General features: G+C 47.0%; 1 protein-coding gene across 3 annotated transcripts in view; it reads left to right on the forward strand.

Moving 5' to 3' along the window:
* The window catches only part of HDAC5 (histone deacetylase 5), a 2,156,790-nt gene that overhangs the window by 426,469 nt on the left and 1,704,010 nt on the right, over positions 1 to 26,311 (forward strand). For all 3 annotated transcript variants that reach the window (XM_069634322.1, XM_069634324.1, XM_069634323.1), the window contains exon 2: positions 24,907 to 25,109. In XM_069634322.1, coding sequence (XP_069490423.1) covers positions 25,088 to 25,109 — 22 coding nt within the window. In that variant the 5' untranslated portion in view covers positions 24,907 to 25,087. The remainder of the gene's footprint in view (positions 1 to 24,906; positions 25,110 to 26,311) is intronic.

Genomic DNA, 26,311 nt, shown 5'->3' on the forward strand with positions numbered 1-26,311 from the left:
AGGGTAAATTAGGGATTTGCCTTCCTGAGATTTCACCTCCCTTTACTTTGGTCCGAAAGTGAATATTTGTCTGAATATTTTGGTGTAGGGTAGGATATGCATGACAATACCCTACAACGGTCGAGGTGGTATAGGGTAGGTCAGGACTAGAAAGGGGAGGATACCATATCTCGCCCTTGGGCCCTCCTTTCCCAATCCCTGAGGACTCTCCACCCAGGGGATCCTCACTCGCTTGTCCAACCCCAAGGTCGGGATCCAAAAGCGATGGCCCTCCCCTGGCCACCTGTGTAGAGGATCCCGGGGAGTAGGAAGGGAAAAAGCCTGTTCCACAATTTATACACACTTAAGAGTATTTTGCTCATGTTTAAAGATGACTGCCGAGTGGTGCCTCCAAGTATTTTGCTGTTTGATAGAGTACTGTGATTTGTCATCAATAGGTGAAACCAAAGAGTGCGCACACATACATCAATGGATTGTTCTCACAGAGCATGCAGCAAAGACCAATCACCTACTTTGGGTGTGAAATGAGTCACCTTTCTTGTTTTTCTCCCTTGTAGTGGCTGGAAATGCTGCAAATAAACTTTTATATGGACTTTTAAATTTTGAGTCCTGTATTTAATAACACATTGCAGCCGAGTGCGATCCAAATTGTAACCGGAATAAAAAACACACATAAAACCACTATTACAAAATAGCAATTAATGCATAGAAATATGAAGAAGGCCAAAGTCTAAAAACCTTTAAAAGCTATCGCATAAAGACTATGCTAACGATAAAGGTTTTTATACCGTGCACCAATGCCACTTGTTTGGTCTCAGGCGCTCAGGTGGATCTGTAATGCAAGGAGGGAGAGAGGGTGGGTGGTTAGTGGTGTTGAGCGGGAAGAGAGCAGGAGAGCTGTGATTTGCTGTTGGCAGCTCCAGTTCAGAAACACTGTTCACTGAGCATAAATCTGATTTTGGGATGTTGGCCACCATGTGCTGTTGTGCAAGATTGTGTTTTGTTTTGTTGTTGTGCTATTTTATCAACACTTCTTTTTTTTCTTTCTTTTTTTAAATGTATTTATTGAACTTTTCAAACAAACAGGTAACTTTACAAACCATTATGCCATGTGGTCTCTGATGCCCTCCCCCCACTCTCCTCCCCCCCCCCCACCTCCCTTGTGGACATGGTTCAAAAAGTTTGCGTCACGCATGCACAGGTTTGCAGTTCATGTGCAGCAGTTGCAGAATGACTGAGTTGTATTATAGGACTTCGTGATCAGGAGACAACACGGGTGGGTAGTGCGGTGATTCCAGAAGGTGACTAATGGCCCCCCAGATGTCCGGTGGTCGAGTATGGAGGGGCAGGGTTTTAATGAAGCTCACATCCCTATCATGACAGTACGCTATGTCTTGAAGCCATCTTTGGGTGGTAGGTGGTGGACCCCCTCCTCCAGGCCATAGCAATGCGTCGTCGAGCCAAAATTATCAATAATCCGGCCAGTTTCCGACCTTAGGGCTGTACGTTCCCGGTACACCCCAGCATTGCGACTGTAGGACTATGATTGAGTTGTTCTCCATTTATCGCTGAGGTTTTGTTTAGCACCTCCCCCCAGAATCGGTTGATTGCTGGGCACTCCCATGGCAGGTGTAAGAAGTCTGCTGGGGTCTTGCCGCACCTCTCACATGCGGCTGATATGGTTGAGCGATGTCTATGCAGTTCCGCTGGCGTATGGTACCTCTGGTGGACACCTTTTGGGTCTATTGTTGCACGAATGCCCAATCTTCCTCATCTGAGTCTTCAAGTGCTTTTTCCCATCTTTGTTTTGGGACTGTTAGTTGCTTTGCGGGAATGGCCAGTAGGTCTTTGTAGATGTTGGACGCTAGCCTTCCTGCTCCCTGTGCTTGGATACTCTGTGTAAATGCTGGAAAGTGGGTGGCTGAGCGGGGCATGTGGGCAGCAAAGATCTAAGAGTGTGTCGGAAGTAGACAAAGATGGTCCCGGGCTTGTTGGGCCATCAGGAAAGTCCCCCTCCTCGAACCAGTTGCCAAGAGACGATTTTAGCTTATATGTCCACTGGAGGTATTTTCTCGGTTGTGGGTGCTATCGCCGGTATGAACGTAGCTGGGAGCAAAGGAGAGAATCTGACGGTGACGTTACTTTTATGTGCAATCTTTTTTCTAAATCATGCATGTGGTATGTACAGCGTTCAGGGTTTTCGGTGAAACCTAGAGTTTTCCTATGGTGGCAGCTCGTAGGAGATACGGAGTTGTTAGTGCCCTTTCCATTTGGGCGGATGGGCCGTGTAGAGTACCAATAGCTCAGGAATTGTGCCTGTGCGGCCCAAAAATAGCGTTCTAAATCTGGCAGTGCCAGACCACCTATCGCTATTGGTTGGACAAGGGTCGTGTGGGCTGCTCTTGCAGACTTGCCCACCCAAATCTGCTCGAGGACTAGGCTGCGGAGGCGCCTGAAGAAGTCCTGTGACAATAGTAGTGGTATGTTTGCAAACAGGTAGAGGAGTTTGGGCAATACAACAATTTTCACAATTGTCCCCATAATGTAAGTGGGAGGTGTTTCCACCTCGCTATTTTATAGCTAAGTGTCTTCATCACCTGTTCGTAGTTATCGCGGAAAAGGTCATCATAGTTCCTGCGCATTCTCACACCCAGGTACCTGCCCGTGGACACCCATTTGAACGATGTCATCGCCAAATGCCACCGTCCCCTGGGTTAAGCGGGAATACAACTGATTTTTTGTGGTTAATTTTTATCCCCAAAAGGGCACCGAACCTGAGCACCTCTTATTGCCGGGTTTAGGTTTTTCGCTGGGTTGACAATGAAGAGAGCCACGTCGTCCGCGTACAGGGACAAGATTAGTTTGTGGGGTCCTATGGTGAGACCTTTGTCCATAAGTTTGGTTTTAAGGCTGACGGCTAGTGGTTCCATTGCTAGTGCAAACAATAGGACTGACAGAGGACAGCCCTGTCTGGTTCCCCTTTTTAATTAAATGGGATCCGATTTTGTTTTACCCAGTGTGATGTTTGTCATGGGGTGTTTATATAGGAGCGTGATTAGTCTCAGGAAATAGTTCTCCAGGCCTAGTTTTCCTAACACTGCGAAGAGATAGGGCCACTCGACAGAGTCAAAGGCCTTCTCTGTGTCTAGCTGGACTGCCACCACCTGTGCCAATGGGTCCATAGCCTCGATAATACTAAAGAGTCGGCGGATGCCAAAAGTTGTGTTCCGGCCTGACACAAAGCCGGCCTGATCCGCCAGCACCAGACCCGGCATTATAGGAAGAAGGCGATTAGTTAGGAGTTTAGTGAGGATCTTATTGTCTACATTTATCAGTGATATCAGTCTGTATGAGGCGCACTCCTCGGCTTCCCTGTTTTGTGGAGAAGGCTAAGAATAGCCTTGCGTAGTGTGGGAGGTAGACACCCATTCGCTAGGGCTTCCTCATACACTGATAATAGGATTGGTGCGAGGACTGGGGCATATGTTTTATAGGATTCGTCAGTCAGACGATCAGGGCCAAGGTGATTTGGAACCAGGAAGTTCCTTTATGACTGCAATAATCTCCTCAGTTGTAATTGGGCGGTTTAGGGACTCTCATCTCCCCTTCTACCCAGTACAGTTCTATATCATCTAGGTACTCTCGGAGGGTTTCTGGGTTGTTTGGGGTCTTGGAGTTATACAGGTCGAGATAAAAGGCACAAAATGCTGCTACTATCTTCCCTTCGGTGTGAACCAGTTTCCTGTGAAGATCGTGGACACTTTTGGCCTGTGGGGATCGCCTGTCCGCTGCCAACAATCTCGCTAAGAGGGCTCCGGGGTTTTGACCTTCGCTGTATTGTTGTATTTGGTGGCCACATGCCATGACTCGGCTCTCTCTATCTGCATTACTCCTGAACCTATCAAGCTCCTCTATGATGAGGGCTAGTGTTTGGGGATCGTTTTGGGCGGTATAGATTTGTTCGAGCTCTTTTAGTCTGGATTCGTTACATGTCAATTCTCATCTAATAGTCTTTAGTATCCCATTTTCTTTGGCCATACATATTCCTTTGACATAACATTTCAGCGTCTCCCACAGGGTGCAGTGGGATGCAACAGTCCCTTGATTGATGGTGAGAAAGGAGTTGATCTCTTCCAGGAGTTCCTGGGTGAATACCGGGTCTTGGGGCGCTCCTGGTTTAAATCTCCAAGTAGGGTTCCCCTTATGGAAGTCTGCCGGGATGCATTCTAGGGAGACCGGGGAATGGTCAGACAGTGTCTTTGGGAGAATTTGACAGTCTCCCCTCTGAAGACCTCCTGTCTGGGATACCAATAGGTAATCTAAGCGTGAGCTGGTTCCGTGGACCCAGGAGTGAAAGGTGTATTCTCAGGCTTCTTTGTGGCTGAGTCTCCATATATCGACGAGGTTGTAGGTCTCACAGATCTCTCGAACTTGGAGGCTTGTTTTAGGGGCAGTCTAGGTGAGTGCGTGGGATTTGTCCCTATTGGGGTCAAGCGTGGTGTTCAGATCGCCGCCCCATATGATCGTGGCTGAGTCTAAGTCCGCCAGGCGTGTCATCACCCAGTCGAATGTGTTGGTGCCGTCAACACGTGCCGTATGAATCAGGGCTACCTTAGTGCCTTCCAGAACCCCGTGGACCAACAATGTTCTGCCTTCCCTGTCCCGTTTCACAGCGATCAGCTTGAACTTAACATTTCTGCTGATCAAAATGAACACTCGCCTTGCGTAGGAGGAGAAAGAGGAATAATAGCGATGGCATCCCCACGAGGAGGCCCAGCGGTTCTGAGGATGGAAGCAGGCGAGTATCCTGAATAAAAGCGACGTCTATTTTGTGTCTCCTGAGGTAGTGGGATATTCTGTGTTTTAGCAACATTTTTCCCTCCCTGGATGTTCCATGTTGCTAACTTGAATGGGTTGGGGTTGTTACATGTGTGCTCAGGGTTTACCGAACCATCATATGTGCAGTAAAGTGGTAGTGCGTCTGCTACTTTCGGATACTGAGGTCCATTGGGGGGGGGAGGTCGGTTGATGGCATACAAGACCTTGAATGGCATCTACCTTGAAACTGTTAGGAACCTCCCTCCCCACCTCTCCCCTGTGGGCAACCCCCACCTGCCCAACAGTTGTCCCCACCCATGGAACCATGAACTTTGGAACAGTGCTGCGCTCGGGGCGATAGCGCCCATCCAAGCGTGCCGGCTCCCAACGTGACAGTATATTCGGTTGCACCTGCGGATGACTTGTAGAGCGTTCAGTCAGGTTGGTAAGCGGTTAAGAGTGAGCTGGCGAGCCCCCCTCTTTTAGGTGATTTTCATTTTATGTGGTGTATGGGGACTGTAATTGAGTTGCATTGGGCTGTCGCATACCTTGAGGCATCAAGTCTGGTCTCTCCTAGGTCGCTCGCCGCCAACGAGTCTCGGGTTGCTGTGCGAGGGCCGGCAGTCCATGTGATCCAGGTAGGTGCTGGCTGCTTCTGGTGAATTGAAAAATTGAGTTTTACTGGCATGTTGTATACGTAGTTTTGCAGGGACGAGCATGGAATATTGAATTTGATTGTCTCTGAGGCGTCTCTTTACTCCAGCGAAGGACCTGCGGGACGATTGGAATGCCTGCAAGAAATCCAGGTATACCTGGATCTTGTCGGCATTGTGCTGCAGTTCACCTTTCTCTCTGGCGAGGCGCAGGATTGTGTCGCGGTCTTTGTAATTGAGAAGGAGGGCTATGATGGGGCGCGGTGGTGCTCCTGGAATCCGGCCGGTCGCGGGTATCTGCTGTGCCCTTTCGACCACGAAAAACTGGGAGAATGTGGTTTCACCGAATAGCGCCCTACACACACACTCAATAAACTCCTCTATCTTCTGTGGTGATTGCATCTCCCTCACTCCAACCAGCCTTATGTTGTTGCAAAGATTTCTCCCTTCTAAATCTTCATTTGTTGCTATCACGGCTCTCATTTGGTTTTCTAGCGTAGTCACTCTGCCCATGAGTGCCACGCTTCTGTCTTTCAGGTCCGCCACTCTCTGTTCAGCGCTATCCAGTCTGTCGCCGTGCTTGTTGAGTCTATGCTGCAATTGGTCGACTTTGGATGACAGGGTGTCCAGCTTCGCATCCAAATTGCCTATGCCAGCTTAAGTTCTAATAGGATTTCCCAAATGTCCGTTCCTGAGTTCTGGGGAGAATCGTCGTTCGCCTCCATCATGAACCCGAGCTGCTCTGTCGACTCCTGCGACTTAGGGCTCCTTTTGGTTGGTCCGGTCTTGAAGTTGAGTTTCCTCTGAGATTTATCAAACGTCACTGTGTGTGGGGTCTGTTGTTGGTGGGCTTGAGAGGTCCTGACACGGGGAGAACTTGCCCAGTTGGGGCGTGTGGTTGTTTCGATGCAGATCTAACTGTCATGAACTTCGGATCACGCCCCTTTTGGACCTCCTGGTCCTTGTCTGAACGGGGCTTACATTCCGTACTTCTTCCAACATGGCCGTCCAGAGCTGAAGCCCTTGCTCACTCCATGCGCTGAACGCGGCGTGGTCTATTTATAGACCACGCCTGCCGCGGCTCCGCACGTCTCAATGCTATTGCAGAGTAGCCCTGACGTGTGTTCGTAGCTCGCGGTATTGTTTCCCTTGTCCCAGTGCTATTACCCATTCCTTTTCCTTTCTCCCTTCCTGGTTCGGAGCTTTTCTAGCCTTTTCCAGTCTCCCGGATTCCTGGACTCCGTGATCCCAGAACTAAACGCAACCTGGAACCAGACGAATCTCGAGCAGCGCTGTTCAAGACCAGGAGCGTTCGCAAGAAGGCAGCGATCGAAGTCACCGGCAAACATCGGACCCAGGTGAGAAGGGGGGAACTCCTTGACAGTTTGAGACGCCACCCGACCGAACCTAAAAACGAGATGGAAGCCGCCGTGCATGACTTAATGCGACGCATGCAAGAACTATCAACCGAGGTTCAAAATCTTAAGGCAGATCTTATCCCGGGATTCTGCTACAAAGGAGGGTGCCCTGTTGGGTGGTATTGTTGACAAGTATGATGGTTCGGCAAAAACACTCCGCGGATTCATACCTGGTCCACTTTACCTTCAAGCCCTATTATTTTTCGACTCCTAGGGCTAAGGTGGGTTTCATCATATCCCACCTTTCCGGCAACGCCTTAACTTCGGCAACACCCCTTGTCAACTCTGGCGATGCCCTCATAGACGACTACGATGGGTTCACACAGGCCCTTAAAGACATGTTTGACCATCCAGAGCAGGTCTATACTGCCCAAGAACGCTTGCTGGAGTTTCAACAAGGCTCCCAAGATATGCTCACTTATGTGACCAGATTTAAGCAATTGGCCAAGGAAGCAGACTGGTCCCCTCAGGCTAGTTTTACCCTGTTCAGGAGAGGCCTAAACGAAGAGATCAAGGATGAACTGACCAGGGTGGCCAGACCAAATTAATTCCAAGCACTCATGGACCTGGCCTTGCAAATAGACTTTCGCATCCAGGAAAGGAAGGCTGAAAGAAAGAAATCCAAGGGAAACCCACCCAAGACGTCCTTTGAGAGCACAGCCAGATCGGACGCAAACCCAAGTCCAGCCCCAGAACCTGAACCCATGCAAATTGGAGACTTTCGTGGACCCATATCGCCTCAAGAAAGATTGAGAAGAATCCATACGGGTTTGTGTATGTATTGTGCTTCAGACAAACATTTGGTCAGGGAATGTCCTCTGACACCTCCTCGGCGTTCGGGAAATGCCAGCTCCCGATCTTAAATGGAGCAGAGATTCGGGAGAGAGATGTTTGCTCCACATCAATTCCATCCTTGAACTCTCCTGGACAAAACAGTTTGGTGATACTACAGGCTTTCCTGTCGCCCTCCAAAGAAAAGACCTATCCCATTCTGGCCTTGGTGGACTGCAGAGCTATGGGAATTTTCATTAATCAAGACTGGGTGGTTAGTCATCATATTCCGTACGAGACCCGAAACACCATGCAGCCGGTGGAAGCAATTGACGGAAGATCACTCTCTTCAGGGCCCATAAGCCTGCAGACTAAAGAGATCCAACTTTCCATAAACCATCATCAAGAGCGGATTACATTCGACATCATTAAGTCAGCCCATTACCCCATGGTTTTGGGAATGCCCTGGTTACAAAAGCACAATCCGTTTATCAATTGGACAGCAGGATCATTATTCCTGGGCTCAGAGTTCTGTATGTCCCACTGTCTGTCCCACTGTCTGTCCCTGGATCCCTCCTCAGTAACTCCTAAAGAACCACCAAGAGACCAAGAAACACCACTCATGGTTTCCAATATCATACAAGTTCCAGAGGCCTATCAGGGATTTGCTGATGTATTCTCCACTGCCATAGTCCAGGCCTTACCCCCTCACAGGCCCAAAGACTGTGCCATAGATACTGATCCCTCAGCTGTAATTCCTTTCGGCAGAATGTTCATTCTTTCCGAACCCGAGAAAAAGGCCCTTCGGGAATACCTAGACACTAATCTTGAAAATGGCACCATAAGACCCTCGAAATCTCCAGCGGGTGCTTCATTGTTCTTCGTTCCCAAGAAGGATACCAAGGAACTCAGACCTTGCCTCGACTATAGAGGCTTAAATCGATGCATTCTCAAGGATCGGTACCCACTGCCCCTGATCTCGGATATCCTGGAAGCTGTGAGAGGAGCAGTCATATTCAACAAATTGGATCTCAGGGGTGCCTACCATTTGATCCGTATCCGGGAAGGAGACGAGTGGAAGACCGCCTTTAGAACACCCTTTGGCCACTACGAGTACCTGGTCATGCCCTTTGGACTAGCCAATGCCCCAGCAGCTTTTCAACGTTTTATGGATAGGGTGATCTCTGATATGTTGTTTCTCTTCGTCATTGTCTATCTGGACGACATATTGATTTTTTCAAAGGACCCTCCGAAGCATGAAGGACATGTCAAGGCAGTTCTACAAAGACTCCTGGAACATCACCTTTTAGCCAAGCCTGAAAATGTTTTGTTTCACGTTACCTCTGTGCACTATCTGGGATTTATCCTTAGTCCAGAGGGGATTGGCATGGACCTTTCAAAAGTAAAGGCCATTCTCGCCTGGCCTACTCCTACTCCCACGTCCGTGAAACAAATCCAATCCTTCCTAGGACTAGCCAATTTCTACCGGATGTTCATAGCCACCTTTTCCGAGATTGTACAACCCATAGTGGCTCTGCTAAAGAAGGACACCCCATTTGTCTGGTCAACTTTACAAGAAACTGCATTCCAGCGTCTAAAGACTGAGTTCACACAAGCTCCCATATTAGCTCAACCCGATACAAGTCGACCCTTTTTAGTGGAAACGGATGCCTCTAATTACGCCATAGGAGCAGTGTTGACGCAGAAGATGGAGGACGATTTGGAACACCCCGTTGCTTATCTGTCAAGAACCTTAACTCCTAATGAAACGCACTACTCCGTCCTGGAAAAGGAACTCTTAGCCATTCGCCAAGCTTTCACTGAATGGCGACACCTACTTCTAGGAGCCAGACATCCTGTCCAAGTCATACTGATCATCGAAACCTACAGATTCTACAATCACTGGAGTGCAGGAACAGTCGTCAGGCACGTTGGGCCTACTTTTTTGCCCAGTATCAGTTCCACATTACCCATGTCCCTGGATCACAGAACCTGATCGCTGACGCCTTGTCTCGCCGTCCTGACTATGTGACCACTGAAGATAAAGCATTTCCTTAAATGTTCTCTCCCACAATATTCGTAGCCCAAGCAGTTAATCTCCTGGAAGAAGTCCAGTTGCAAACCCAATCCTCGGAATTATGGAAGGACATTTCAACACGAAATCTCTGGAAGAGCCAAGGAAGGCTACTTATTCAAGGACAACGCACTATTCATTCCTACACGGAAGCTACAGCAAAAGATAATAAACCTTTGTCATGACACACTCCATTCCGGGCACCGAGGTATCAACAACACCCTGCGTCTTATACAGAGACAGTTCTGGTGGCCTAAAATGAAATCTGACGTGCAGCAATACATCCAGACTTGTATAACGTGTGCCCAAAATAAACATGATAACAAGAGACCGGCGGGTCTTCTTCTGCAGCCCACTCTACCCTCTAAACCATGGGAAATCATCACTACAGACTTCATAGTGGAGTTACCACCTTCCCGAGGATATACTACCATCGTGGTCACCATATATTTGTTTACCCATATGGCTCATTTTATGCCACTGATGAAACTACCCTCCTCTTCAGAGCTAGCTGGAATATTTCTGGAACACATATTCCGACTACATGGGCTTCCTTCCAAGATCATATCTGACCGGGGTTCCCAATACATTTCACAATTCTGGAAACACCTCTGTCGGGTATTAGGAATCCAACGTGCCCTCTCTTCAAGATCTCACCCCCAAACCAGTACCTACTGTTGACTCCTGGATCGAAACTCTTATCAACATTCACCGGGAGGCTAAAGAACACTTAGAGAAAGCCAGATTACAGACCAAGAGGTATGTAGATTCCAAGAGAAGACCAGGTCCATCCTATACGGTCGGTGACCGAGTGTGGTTGTCATCAAAACTACTCCCCCAACACTTGCAACCAAACAAGCTGGCTCCCTGCTACTATGGTCCATTTCCCATCAAGGAGATTATCAATCCTGTCTCATATCTAATCAAGCTACCTGACTCGTGGAAAAGAATTCATCCAGTCTTTCACACATTCCTATTGAAACCCTACATCCAATCTTCTCGAAATTCCAGTAGACCACCTCCTCTACTGGTTGACAACCAACTGGAATATGAGGTGTCCCGGATTTGTGACTCCATGTATAAGCGGGGCCATCTTCAATACCTAGTGGAGTGGAAAGGATATCCTCCTAGCGAAAGGACCTGGGAACCCATTCCAAATATCAAGGCTCCTTTAGGCAGTGAGGTGAGACGGCAATCTAGACAGTGACGTTGTTTGCAGGCCAGGGGGAGCGCAGGGGTCCAGGGTGCTTGTGTTGTCTCAGTCCGATGGTGGGCTCCAGCGGATGTCTCGTGGCCCAGTCACCTCCCATGCCACTCTCCTGCGGAGGTGGTAAGGCATGGGCCCCTGGGGGTTGCAGTATCAGGGGCTGGCAAGTGAGTGTAATGCGCCGTCTGAGCCAGATGTGCGTCACAAATCATTGCCTCTGTCTCTGTGGGGTGTCGAGGGAGCCCAAGCATCCCGGCTCAACAGGGGACCGGATTGCGTGTGCTTCTGTTGCCCACGCTGGCGGAGGTGTGTTAGGGACCTCTGGGAGCCGCAAGCAAGAGGGTCTGCAGTATCTCGCATGAGTTGTGTCAGAGGTCGGGGCAGGCGCGCCCATCTGGTTCTCTCGCTTAGGGGGCCCAGTTCGGCACAGTGTAGGTTGCTGATAGTCCTGGTGGCACTTTTCCTCTGCCCGCAGTGTGGAAGTTGCACTCGGCGACCCGGGTGTGCGAGCGGTGCAGGGCTGAGTTGGCGATCGTGTCTGTTTCCGGGGCTGGCACGCCGCCACCTGCCTCAAGGGTGCTCGCTCACCACAGACCGTCCGGCAGTGTACCCGGAGGATGCCACACTGTTTTGGCGCCCACCGGCCGGCTCTCCATTCACCGTCGTAGTTACTGCCACGGATGAGCGCTGGACACCACGGCCCGGTTTGCGAGTCGGGGGCAGGGGGGCCACGTTGCAGTGTATGCACTTCGGGGGGGTGTCGCTATGTCTTTCGCCAGCTGTGTATGGGGCCCTCGTTCCAGCTCAGTGATGGCAGGTGCAGGATGGTTCAGGATTTCGGGAGCCCGGTGGAGCAGCCATCGTGGTTGGCTCTCTAGCACCCTCTCATGTTAGCAACACTTATAACGCGCATCAGTCACCCGAGGGCATCAAGGCGCTATAACCTAAACGGTGTACGCACAAGATGAATATAAGCACGGAACTAAAAAAAAAAGGTTTTCAAGGTCTGATGGAGGGAAAAATAGCTCTCAATGGCACGCAGGCAGAGAGGGAGAGAATTCCATGCCACAGCCACAGAGAAAGCACAGCCTCCAACCTGAGAGGGTATCGGGTAATATTATCCCCATATATATGGTCGCCGTAAATAATCTCACCGGGAAAAGGTTGTGGCGATATTATATGGGTGACTATAGATATATATATATGGACAGGGGCAAAAAAAAAATTGGGGGTGTCCCCCGCATGTTCCATGCAATAATGTCGCCACAAACAAACTGCCATTTTTCGGCGATATTTTTGCATGGCGAGATTTTTGTAGCGACATTATTACATGGAACCCCTGAGAGAGCCTAATCCTCGGAACTTGAATAGTTACAGTGCTCTCCGGGGAACATACAGGCAAAACTTCACCTTTTAGATATGGAGATATTCTGCCCCTTTTTTGTAAAAGGCTCTGTGCACCAGGCACAGTCTTGAACCTCACATGTTTCTCAACTGGAAGCCAGTGGAGCTGCCAGAGAATAGGAGTCATATGGGTACTGTGCGGGGGGTGAAGCACCGTTGTAGCTGCCATATTCCGCAACAACTGGAGATTGTGAAGCAAGTAGTGCGGTAAGGCCAAATGGAGCGCATTACAATAGTCAATTCCACCTATTACTAAGGAAGAGGCCACAGGGGCATGAAATTTAGAGTGAATGTAGGGAAGGACCTTGCATAGGGTCCTCAACTTGAAGTGACCATTTTGACAGGTGGCTGACACCTGCTCAGACATGGATATTGAGGCCATAATCTTATGTATTATGCGGACTGTGGTGCTGCAGAGGTCTGGTTGTGTTGTGTCCAGAGTTTGAGAGGTGTGTACAGAGGAGGGAGTTTATTAGTAGGGATTAATGGTGAGAGTGCTGGAAATCGATCCAAGTGTTTCACCCTTGAAATCCACCGAAGTGCCCCAATGCCCCACCCCAGGAGTCAATCTGTGTGTAACACCCCCTCCCGAAAATCCATCCAAGTGCATCACATCTACCGTCCCCTAAGTTCACCCAACTGCGCCAAAACTCCCACCCCTGAAGTGCATTCCAGTGTGTCACATCTCCCATCCTAGAAATCAATCTGTGCATGTTGCATCCCCGCCCCTCTGAAAATCCATCTAAGTGAATCACATTTCCCATCCCTGAAATCCACCTACGTGCGCCAGATTCCCTAACCCTGACATCTACCCAAGTGCATCACAGCCCCCCCCCCCACTCTGGGATCTGTCGAAGTGCGTAACATTTCCTACCACTGAAATTCATCTAACTACCTATGCAGTGGCGGTCGAGATCTTTGACTCCCACACCCCCTCCTCCCACCCACCCACTTCAGTTGACCTTTCTGTGTTTTAGCTGAATTGTCACCTCGCCGGTCATGATTCCTTAGGTTCTCCAGACTTTGTTAGGGTGTCTGATTTCTTAGTAAAGGCCCTATTTCTAGCTAGGTGATGTGGTGTTCACTGGCCTAAGGGGGACCTGCCGGCACCGGCTGATCGTCTTCCTCAATACACTAGGGGTGTGGTCTATTATCTAGTGGCGAGGGTGTGGTGCATTACTCGTGTCCACTTGTTGGTCCTCAGTGGGGGTGTTTCGAAACAGCGCGTCAGTCCTTTCATTGAAAATGTCTTCATCCTCCGCTCCTACCACACCCAAGATGGGTTTTAAAAAGTGTCTGAAGTGCGAAAGAAAGTTGCCCTTACGGATCCTCAACGCAACTGCCTTTGGTGCCTCAGCACTGACCATCGGGTCGACGAGTGCTGTTCGTGTCAGGCGATGTTGAATAAGACTCTTAAGGAACGCCAAGGTAAGCTAGCGGGGGGAGAGGAGTCTATTCAGTCTGCAAAAAGACTCGGGAGGGTCGAGTAGAAAATCTCGTCACGAGTCGAGGCGGTGGAAGTGAAAGAGTAGCTCGAGGAAATCTTCCCCCTCTTCATCTAAAAAAATCAAAGAAGCGACGTCACAAATCCTCTTCCTCTTCTTCCTCCTCGCCTGACAGAAGGTTCATTTCATGTCCTTCTAAGCATGATTCCCCCAAAAAATGGGAGGCCTTTAGGGCTTCAATGCTAAAGATTTTTGAGAAGGTGGCCCTCAAAAAAGTCACATAAAGAGCATGCCCCTGTCCACTCCAAGAATGATGGAGGGAAATCTAAAACTCTACACGCAAAATCTGACAAAGTCGAGGGCGTCCTCGGAGGATGATTCTCCAGCGCCTCATGAAACAAGACAAAAACCTTCGGTGCACAAATCGAGGTTAACAGAGGACAAAATGGCGTTGTCGAAGTCAAGCATTGACTCGACACGTTCTTCGACGACTTTGTCGAAGCCAAAGATGGCGTCGATACCTCTTGACAACATCGAAGCCTTCCTCGATGACTTTGAGGATTCCTTCAAGCATATTGAAGCCAGCGTCTATTCCATCGACGCCTTTGTTGGGGAAATCTTTAATACTGATACCCAAAACGACATTTATGGCTAAACCTAGGTCAATGCCGCCACCTTTACCAGAAATATCTTCCATCCTCAGCCGAGGCCGGAATTTTTTAAATCCATGTCTTCTATTTTTGAAGAACAACCCTCTGATGAAGAAATTGCATCAGCTGGTGTTAGATTTGGGACAAGAAAAATTCCTGTAGAATTAATAGACCCAAATACCAAAATGGCCAACCTTTATGACTGCCTACAATTGGCTAGTGGCCTAGATACCTCACCTGAGGTCGAATTTGAAAGACCAGACCCTACTGACCATGCAGAATCTGGGTATAGGAAGCTCATGGGAAGAGTCATCGACTTCATGGGGTGGAAGACAGTGTCCCCGAGTTTCGACCAGGATGACATGACAGATATTATTGATGAAGAACCTCAGAAGGATCCGATCCTTCCTTTCCACAAAGCTCTACAAAAGAGTTATGGCAAATTGGGAAATCCCAGAACCTTTACCAGCTGTTAATAAAAAATGTGTGTACAGACCTTCACCTTCAGATCCAGAGTAAAAATAAAATACGTGGGAGGAACATCCATTCGAAAGAACGTTACAGTTGGTAAGTAACTTGTTCATCTAACCATGTGAGCTTCGAGGCAGTGTCCCACATTACCCTTTACACTTTGGGTCATTTCTTTACTTCTGTTATGGGTATCAACTGTGATAGGTATTATTCCCGTTAAGATACGCATCAATCACTTCCTCGAATATCACATAGGTATAAAGAGCGAAATCCTACCTGTTCTTCTGTAATGCCTTCAGAAGGTAAGAGCGATTCACCCAGCACTCTCACAGTGTGGAAAGGTGTCGATGCTGCGTGAAAATGCCGGGGAAACCCTCAAGGGGAAGAAAACCCAGAGACGGTGGTGAAGAAGAATCAGATGCGGACTGTCTCCTGTGGACTTCTCACGGAGGGTGGTGTTCTCCATCACGTTGTCCGTAGTAGGCTAGGAGTCTTGTGGCTATAACGAGAAGCAACAGTTAGCAAGGGGAACAGAAATAAAATAAAGTATGGGGGGAAATAAATTGGAAGACTCTACCCTGGAAGGCTAATCGAAGTCAGAGCAAGGTTTGCTCGAGGTCCAATGGAAGAAATGACAAAGGAAAAAACTGCTCGGCAAATGGATCCGCGTTCGGGAAGAAGGGTTGGTTGGGTATTGTATTGGCAGATAAGGTAAGGTGTTTACCCATGCGAACGGGATCTGGAGGTTGGACAGGATCATGTAGTTCGTTGGAGAGTAAGGAGAGATTCAGTGTCTCGCGGGATGAAACCCTGGAAGTGAGAAAAGTAAGGTAAATGTGTGTGTCTGTGAGGATTGCAAGTTCGTAAGGATTAAAGGTCCCTAGGAGCGATACTCACGGAGCGCAGTCTCTGTTGACAGAAGCAATGCGAAGCCATCCTGTGTTGAGAGCCGGAAATACTTTCTCTTCGAGGATGGGTGGAGTTGGTTCTCTGGTCTCCTGAATCACTGGACCAACCCCCTGTGAAATAGTGGCCATCTTGGGAGTAGGAAATTGAAGATTAGCAACGCGACGCCAGCGGCGCCATAGGGAAAGGCGCCGGAGAATCCCGTGCTGACGAGGAAATGTAACAACTTCAGTTAGGTACCATATTTTATTTAGCGAAAAAGGGTTACCACATTTCTCCAGTCTTAATCCTTGATTCATTAAGAATGTGTAATTTAATCCATTTCATATATTCCCCTGACTTTCCTCATCCATTCCCCCTCTGTGGGGACTTTACCTTGCTTTAAAAATTGTGCCACGCAACATCTGGCCGCCACCATCATTGTGTGGGTCATGTGGTTTCCCTGTTCTTCCCCCTACATTTGTATCCTGTACCCCAAACAGGAGGCCCCATGGCCCAAAAAGCACAAAAGGAGTCATTTTGAGATCCCATCATGAGAGGACCTCCCCCCAGTTAATCTGTATATGGGTACATCTCCACCACATATGGTAGTAAAACGCACCAGGACAGTGAGTCTGCACCTGGGTATATCTTAGCCAATAGAGCCGGAGGGTGGTGCCTGCAGTGTATAATCTTAATTACTTGCACCCTATACTGGGGGGATGCTGTGGATTGTGTAACGCTTCTACACATGGCTAGCCATATGTCGTCTGTTATTTCTCTTTGCAGGTTTTTCGCCCATCTTTCCCTAGCCACTGGGCCTTGGAAAGGTTCCTCCCTCTGCAGCACCTTATACAGGCACGCTCACGCTATGCAGCCCTTTGTGTGTCTATTTTGTATGAGTGCTAATTCAAAAGGGGTGAGATCTCTGCGCAGGTTGTTTCTCCATCGTGTATCATTGAGAGCTCCCTTCAACTGTAAATAGCGGAATGGAGAGAGTTTGCCAACCCGCAGAAGGTCTTCCAATTTCCCCATAGGTAAAAACTCCCTCTTGTCCCACATCTGCCTTGCTCTACTCGGGCCTGCCTCATAACATTTCTGAAACTGCAGGGATTCCGCTATCAGATTTCTCACGAGGGGGCCCAGATGCAACTCAGTGGGGAGGGTCATGTTGTGATCCACCTCATGTTATTCCCTTCTTACCAGATCGACCATGGCACTTCTAGGATGGGATGTTGTAGGATCCTCCATGGGATATCACTCTTGGGCAACCATAGGCATTCCCCCAGGGAGACAGTCAAAGATCGAATTGTCCATGGCCGCCCATTTCTTCTCTGATTGCGGCTCTAAATGATCTAGAAGTATGCTTAACTGGGCCACTTTATAATAGGCTTCTGCGTCTGGGAGCCCTACCCCCCAAACCCTCCTCCTCCTTTGCTATTGTGAGTACTCTAAACGCTATTCTAGGTCTTTTCTCAGCACACAGAAATTTCAGGAGTCTTCGTTTGATCATATCCATATAGTGTGTGGGGACAATTACCGGGTGCATCTGGAACAAATATAAAAATTTGGGGAGGACTGTCATCTTCAGACAGTTGAGTCTAGCCATCCATGAAAGGTTAAGTCTGGTCCAGTGTTGTAGGTTTGTCTTGACTTTTTCCCATGGGGGAGGTGGGGATCGTTTTTGTCTGACAGGTTGCTGAGGTCCCTCGGGATTTCAACTCCTAAGTAGTGGAATCCTTCTCCCCGACATTGAAACCCAGCCCCCTCATGTAGGCTCCGTTCTGGTCCCTCCCGGACCAATCGGTTGTGCCACTGACTTGCTACGGTTTGCCTTGAACCCAGATAGTTGTCCATACACTTCCAACCTTTCTAGCAAAGTCGGGAGGGAGGTTTGGGGTTGGGAGAGTTTATATTCCACCTCCCCCACCCTGACCCTTCGAATATCGCTCTCTGCCCTGACATCTATTGCCCATGGTTCCATCACCAAGGCATATAGGAGCGGTGACAGGGGGCACCCCTGCCTCATTCCCCTTCCTAGCCTGAAAGAATGTGACTCCTCCTCATTCACTACCACCCTAGCCCGGGGTCCCGAACACAGGGCTGATGACCAGCACAGCCATCTCTCTCCCATTCCCACCTCTGCCGAAGCCTTTTCAGTATCGAAGCAAAATAGCGCTCCCTGTTCTATGGCTTCTGGTGAATGAATTATGCGTAGGGTTTTTCAAAGGTTATCTGCCCCTTGCCGGTTTCTGATAAAGCCCGTCTGGTCAGGATGGAGCAGCCTCGGGAGATTCCAACCTTGTTGATAGCACCCGTGTGAAGAGCTTGGCATCCACATTAAGGAGTGATATGAGTCTGTACGCTTGGCAGTAGGTGGGGTTCTTACCAAGTAAGCCAGTGGACCAGCCAGTAGTTCCTGAAACTGTTTATAGAAATCTGCCGTGCAGCCATTTTCCCTGGCTACTTTCCAGCTCTATAGTTTCCCTATAGCTGTCACTACCTCTTCTGCTGCAACTTTGGCTTCCAAGACCTCTAATGCGTCAGAGCGCTTCCAAATGGTCATGTCCTCCAAATATGTTTTGACTGCGTTGTCCCCTGGTCCTAGTGCATCTCTATACAGTTCCTCATAGTACTCTGCAAAGCATCCAGTGATCCCTTTCTGCAGGTCCATCAGCTTCCCTTCCAGATCTCTTAACTTCACTGTTTGCCTGTCCCCTCTACATCCTCGGATCCTATTTGCCAGCATCGACCCCACCCGGTCCCCCTTCTTGTATTATCGTTGTTTGGTGTATCTCATTTTCTTGATCACCTCCGCTATTAGTGTGTTATGTAGGGATTGCCTCTTGTCTCTGATCTCCTGCAGTAGGACCATTCTATCTCCTATCCAGCCGCGCCCTCAGCCCCTGTATATCTGTCCGTAACTTATTCTTGATGAAATCTCTTTCCCACTTTATCCTTGCCCTTTCCGTTATTTGTAGTAATATGAGGCCATTGTGGCTTCAGCGGCTTCCCACACTAGGTTGGGGTGTACTACCCCTGTATCATTGGTCTCGAAGAATGCACGTATTTCTTCCCCCCATAAACTCTCTAAAGACCAGATCTCTAAGTAGAGTGTCATTGCGACGCCACCCTGAGGTGATTCTTCTTTTTGCCTCGACCTTCCAGGACACTATGACCCTCTCATGGTCCGACAATTTGACTGTTTCCACCTTGGGGGCTTCCGTGTACGCTTCCTGTTCCCTAGGGGTCAGTAAAAGATCGATTCTGCCGTAAGTCGAGTGGGGGTGGAGAAGGTTTAACCCCCAGCTTGTGGGTGGGAGGCCCTCCATACATCTATCCAGAAGTGGTCTTCCTTGAGGTTGACAAAATCCCTGTTCTCTTTCCCTATTTGTTTTTCTTCCCCCTCTTGCTGACCTTCAGTCCAAACTTGGATCGGTTACTAGGTTGAAGTCGCACCCGCCATCCCCCCCCCCCCCCCCCTTACCACACCAGCATGTGTCCCTCTCCCCATTTCGCCAGCATCGCAATGACCTTTCTCAAGAAGGGGAGTTGACCAGAGTTGGTTGCGTATATCGTAGCGAGTGTGAACATGACCCCGCCGTTTGTCCCTTTAGTGCTAGAAATCTCCATTTGAATCCCCTCCTAACCTGGAGCTCTTTCATCTGAAAAGATTAGCCTGCAAGATTCCCACCCCTTCTTTTTTATGTTCTTTGTTGGAGGCCCAGAATATCTGTCCCACCACCCCTTTTCAGAGGCCATTCCAATCTACCATTTAAGGGATGGACAGCCAGAGGTTCAGGAACATATTTTATGTCATTGACCTTTTGTTTGGTGAGTTAGGTCTCTTAAGGTTGAGGGTTGCCACCTTGAGCTCAACCATACCCTTTTCTACGGTGTGTTCTTGTGGCTGGGGCTCCCGCCCCATCCTCCCAAACTAAACCTTAAACATTCAGGCCGTATAGCTCAACCAGGTAGTCACCTGGATCTCTCCAGGTCACCAGGGTATGTTGAGGCTAGCGACTGGCCACGCCACCTCTAACCCGACGGGTACTGAAGCATGTAGGGGAACTTATCCTTGTGTAAGGCCCCTTTCCCCCTGCATTGTTTTGCCCCTGTTTCTGTTCATCTTGGAGGCAGTGAATGCCGAGTACTCAGCTTTCTGGTCCGCCTCGAGCTCCCTTCTCGCCTGCGTTATTTGGGCTGGGCGAATTAACTCATGAAACGCTCTCTTAATTGATGTGGTTTCTCCCGTTACCATCCATCCGTGATCTTGAAAAGCCGTATTATAGAAACCCAGACCTTACTATAGCTAAAACCATTGTGAGTAAACCTATTGAATTCAACAAATGATGCACTAATAAAGCCGCTTACTCTGTTCCAAATCAAAATTTTATAGTGGTTCAATAAAGCAGGGAAAATTCTAGCCTCTTATCTAAAAAAAAATAAACAAGCGATTTTAATTAAAACAAAAATTCTAAAGTGCAAACTAAAGCCCAAAGGCGTCAAGGCGCTGAGGGCGGCAGTACATCAAGAAAGACAGCTACAGATAAGTTGAGCCAAATTGACAGATCAGAACAAATACGTTTTTGGCGCCCTACGAAAAGGAAAATAGTCCTCAGTGGCTCATAGCGAGGGGGGAAGTGAGTTCCACAGTCTGGAAGCCAAAACTGAGAATGACCGGCCCCCTAGATGAGCCTATTGGTACCTTTTGGTATTTTTAGAAGCAGCTGTGATACGGAGCGCAACTGCCTGATTTGACAGTATTGTTTGATCTTCTTCTTAAGGTATTCTGGACCTGTCTTGTGCACAGCCCGGTGAGTGATGCAAAATGCCTTAAACTCTATCCTTGCCGCCACCCGGAGCCAGTGGAGACGATGCAGGAGATCTATAGATGGCGTCAGCCAGGGCGCCATTAGTGCCAGGCTGGCTGCTGAGTTCTGAAGAACCTGCATCCGCTGAATTTGGTACTTTGGTTGACGCAAATAAATACCATTGCAGTAATCCAGTGACCCCATTATGGTGAAAGTAACCACCATCGTACGGCATGCAGGGGGGAGCATGGGGTGAATGTTCCTCAGAATTTTGAGCTTTCCAAACCCTGCACTGCAAATTGCCAAGATGTGTGCTTCTCGCGGGCCATTTGGGAGTAGCTTCACCCCCAGGCTTTTCACAAATCCACAGGCAACTGGACAGGGCCCCAGAGAATCAGGCCAATATCTGGCGTTCCAGGGGCTATCAGCCATTCGTGGGCCAAACACCAGAACCTCTGTTTTGTTGCAGTTTAATTTGAACAAGTTTGCTGCTCTCTATTTACTGATTTTATCCAGCCAGTCTTGAAGTTTTCCGGGGATCAGTCTGAGGGGTGTCCAGCCAAATCACTGTGTGTCATCAGCATAGGTATAAAAAAGGACTCCACACTAAGCAGTTAGATTGGCAAGAAGGCAGACATACAGATTAAAAAGAAGGGGGAAGAGGGCCGATCCCTGTGGAACCCCACACATCAGAACCAGAGTGGGCAAGTGGAAACCCTGAAAAGTAATGGTCTAAGACCACCCCTCAAGAAATGACCTGAACCAAGCCAGCATGGGACCTGCCACTCGTGCTTGCTCCAGCTGGGTTAGCAGAGTATAATGATCCACTGTATTGAAAACTGTAGAGAGATCGAGGAGCGTAAGAACCCCTGACTCTCTCCAGTCCCGGAGAAGAGCTAGATCATCTAGTAACAATATCGTAACAGATTTAATGCCCATAGTGGGAGGAAAACAGGACTGGAATGGGTGTAGACAGTAGTTGTCTTACAGAAATCTCAAGAACTGAGGAGGGATCACTGCTTCCATCAGTTTCTCCTCGCCAAATGGCACAAGGTTAACGAATCAAAATGTTATCAATAAGGCCTTTCTAGATTTCTTTTACAATCTATATTTCGATGATCCCCCCATCAAGACATATGAAATCCAATCGTTCTTTGCACGGAAGAAGAAGGATTCTATAGACCGTATCGATCTGTCTTCCCTTAATACACCCATATTGTTATCAGAAATTAAACAAGCCACCTTAGACCTTAAACCCGATAAAGCTCTGGCCCAATGGACTCTCCATTGACTTCTTTAAGAAGTTTATCAATTCCGTTTCTCCCAAACTGTTGGAATTATATACTTACTTTGCAGAAACAGGCCATAGTCATGGCTCCTTCGGCAAAGCACTTCTCATATTATTTCCCAAACCCGATAAAGATCCCTTGCTTGTCAAAAATTATAGACCTATTTCTCTAATCAACTCAGATGCCAAGCTTTTCGCAAAAAATCTTAGCTGAAAGTCTAGAAGTCTTTCTTCCCAAACTCATTCACATTGATCAATCAGGCTTTTATCAAAGATCGCTATGCCTCCTCAAACACTAGGTTACTCTTTAATGTCCTGCCCCATTCTCAGAAATCAAATGATTCCCTAACCTTTCTCACGCTATATACAGAAAAAGCCTTTGATTGCGTTTCTTGGATTTATGTTACAATCCTTAAACTGGCACGGTTTCTCTACTTTTTTCATTAACCGTATCCAAATATGATACCCCACTCCTTCCGCTCAAATCCTCATTAATAATTTTCTCTCTTCTTCCTTTCAAATAAAGAGAGGCACTCATCAAGGCTGTCTGCTTTCACCATTATTGTTTAATCTTACTCAAGAACCCCTTTTACAGAGTATAAGAACCAATATTAATATCAGCGGTTTTCTGGTTAGAAATATAGAAGTGAAGGTCTCTGCTTACACAGATGACATTTTACTTTACATATCTGACCCCACCTCTTCGTTTCAGCACCTAATCTCCACCATAAATGACTTTTTGAGTGTTTCTGGCTACTTACTTAACCTGGAGAAGTCCAAAATTATGTCTCTCACCAATGCTTATACTTTGACCAACATCCCACTGATTGGCACGTCATGGCAACCCACTTATATCAAATATCTTGGACTACATATTGCTAAAGATTTACACGCTACGGTTAATCTTAACATTAATCTCATGATGGCGAAAGTTTCTAATATAGTCTCTAGATCTATTTTCTTACTATGGCGGGGACGTCTTGACTCTATAAAAATGATAATCAGCCCAACTATGTTTTTTTTATCAATGATACCTGTGGCTATTCCTTCTAATTCTTTCCCAAAACTTGACTCCTTGCTTATTAAATTCCTATGGAACCCTAAAAGGCCCATATTTGCCATCAACAAACTGAGGCTTGCCAACCATACAGGGGGAGTAAAAATTCCCAATTGTTTTATTATTTATGTCACAAAGCCTTGATAGCAAAACAAATAGCATCATTTTAACTATTATGAAAATCATCCTGGCAGGGCCCCTACTTCGATTAATCTTGAGGCCGATATTATTGCCCCACTTTCCCTCTCATTTTCTCGTGCCCTCATGGCCTAACATCACTTCATACCCGTCTTTGCACTTCTTCAAATCTATATGTGGTAAACTTCCTGCTAGTTCCTTTTCCCTGACTGAGTTAGGTGATATATTCTTTTGGTTCAATAGGCCCTTCCCTAATTATACGCATTTTAACATCTTCACTAGATGGTACTCCTCTGGTATCAAACTTAATAAACAGTTATTTCATAATACTATAGAAACTCCCTTTGTACAGCTATGCCACCAGTATAATGTCCTTGAATCTGACTTCTACTTTCATCGATCTCTTATTAACTTCTTAACTAAATCTTTGCCTACATGAACTCAAAATCCCCATCCCCATCACCTATCTTAACATCTTTATTATCTAAATCATCCACCAAAGCAGCCATATTATACGCCTTCCTTAATGATGCTCAGACGACTAATATGCTTAATTCCACTACCATTAGGCAATAGGAATTAGTTTAGAATTTCCAACCCACTCAGGTATGTGGACTGATATTTGGAAACTATATCATTCCTCATCGTTTGCAGTTAACGAGACTCAAACTAATTTATTTATATTAAATCGTGCATTTCTTATTCCATCAAGAATTACAAAAGTTGCCAATTATTCACCCAAGAATTGTTAGTCATGTCATATACCTAATGCTGATTTTATTTCATTTAATATATGATTGTAAATTTGTACATGATTTCTGGTCTAAAATGTGTCTGTGTCTTCAAAAGATTTTTCATTTTCAGGAACCACCGTCACTTTGTAACCTTATGATTGGTCCTATTGTGAACCCTTATCTCCAATTGATTGACCTTGTTTATTTATATGCATAGCATTCCACAATATTACCTCCGATTAGAAAGACTCTTGCTTTCTCTTCTAATTGATTAGATAAATTCAATAAGAAGTGGAATATTTGTGTCCAGTACCTTAATGGAACTGATTAATGATATTGTAATAATGCTTTACTGGCATTGATTTATATTGTAATAGATTGTCCCTCCCATAATCTTCCCTCTCGTTTTCCTTGGTCTTGTCTGTCTACCCTGTTTGCCCACATTTCCATTCACAGCATTCTTTCTTTATTACTATGTTATTGATATTTAAATTAGGTTGTTCAATGTTAAATATTCCATTATTCATCTTAACATGTTTTTTCCATGGCATTTTTTTCATTGATTAATAAAAATTATTAAACAAAATAAATTGTGAAAGAGACAAGACTCTGATTCTGTAAAGAGGATGGCATCTTCGTGACACTTAAACGCAAATGTATTGATCGTCCTGCATTACACAATCTTAGAATGATTCTTTTTAGGACATGTATTCATAGTATAGAGACCCTTGTTAACAGAAATGTTTGGCCCTGTATAATGTATGGTAAGGAGTGTTTTTGGTAAGATTTTGTAGTTCTGTTCTTTAAAATCCTTTGCAATTTAGGCTGAATTGTGTATTTGTTTTTTGTTTTTGTAAATCTTTTTTTCCTCCTTTATGTGAAAGATTAATTATGATATTGCTAGGTTGCGTGTAAGGTTTGATTTTAAACCATGTGCACAATATAATTAAAAAATGAATAAATTAAATATTTTGTTGGAAGACTTTTCTATCACTTTCGTTTGTTCTTGTGTCAGACACTTTTAAAGGCCAGGGTTTTTTGTTTGCATTTTTACCTACTGTTTTTCTTTTGTCCTGCAGGGGTCCTGCGACCATCACACAGTGAGGGATGCCCAGGCCACTGGGCAGGTGCTAGTGCTGTTGCTTCACCAACGCCTCCTGGTATCGTTCGCACCACAAGACCTGCTTTTGAAGGACGGCCTTCCGGGCAGGCCGCTTGCCTGTCATCGCTGTCCCGAAGTGCAGCCAAGGGAGCAGCGGTATGAGCGCTCCGAACGAGTCCGGTAAGAATCCTAGGCTGCATGGTCACTCTAGTGCTGTCATAGAACATTAGGTCTTTAGTACAAGCATTGCTTTTGTATCATACCGCTCGACCCTTTCAGTCGCATAGGCGGGTGAAAACAGCAGATTCATTTTGGGCCGGTGAGAGCCCATTAAACTGAATGGACATGTAAGGAGCTTGGCGGGTGAAAGAACCAATTCCAAGGTGGGTAACAGCCACCAAAAGCATGTGAGTTGAGATCTATGTTATACATATGGCACCATGAAGAGAGGGCTGGCTCCTTTAGGACTTTCCATGTGTGCGGTGTGACAGACGGGAGGCCTATTGTTTGAACTACAGGAAAGCTGGTGTGACCACTACCAGCCTCTAAAATGAGGCACTGTTGTTTGATTAATGATGCTACCGCAAGGTGTCGGAGACTTTCAAAGTGTGAAACTTGAAGGCACGCTTGTAGTTTGAGCCCCGGTGTTAGTGTGAATCTGTGAAATAAAACCCTGCTTTTTTTCCCCTACTTTTTTAGACTTCAATCTATAATTCGCGAGTAGAAGCACTTTACAGTCAAACTCTGTGTTCTACTATCAGACCCTGATGGGTAGTGTTGCTTCGAGAGCCTGAGGCTATGTGATCCTGAGGGATTACTGTTATGTGTAATCCCTGAGGTTATAAAATGCATCAGCCTGAGGTACTGGAACTACAATCCCCTGCTGACCCTTCTACTCCCTTTACCCCACCCGAGAGACCCTATACTCACCACCCCGTCTGCACAATTCAAACACCTTGCCTTCCTTTACTCCTCCCCACACTATGTTTACAACAGTACTATCAAGAAAGATGAGAACACAATGAAAGAAACTGCATTTAAATAACCACCATTAGTTGGTCATTGTCCCCAACAGCATGCAGCTTCAGGAAGCCTCCCCCTTCCAATCACCCACCATTCCCCCCTCTTAAGGTACACCTGTGAGGAGCTCATGGTGGCAAAAAGTAAGACAGACACGAGTGTTCACAGTTAAAGGGTGTTTATTGAACAATTAATTCTGTATCCAGGTTGGAAAAACACTTATTGTACACTTAAATCTAAGAGGGAAACAAGTGTCAACCATCAAATGAAAAATAAGGCGGTCCTAGTGGTGTTGTGTCAAATAAAAGGGCCTATACTGAGAAACCTATTGCCACACCTTAAAACTAATACAAGAAAGGGTG

Source organism: Ambystoma mexicanum, chromosome 13 (genome assembly GCF_040938575.1).
Source record: "Ambystoma mexicanum isolate Mex_15411 chromosome 13, UKY_AmexF1_1, whole genome shotgun sequence".
NCBI lineage: Eukaryota > Metazoa > Chordata > Amphibia > Caudata > Ambystomatidae > Ambystoma > Ambystoma mexicanum.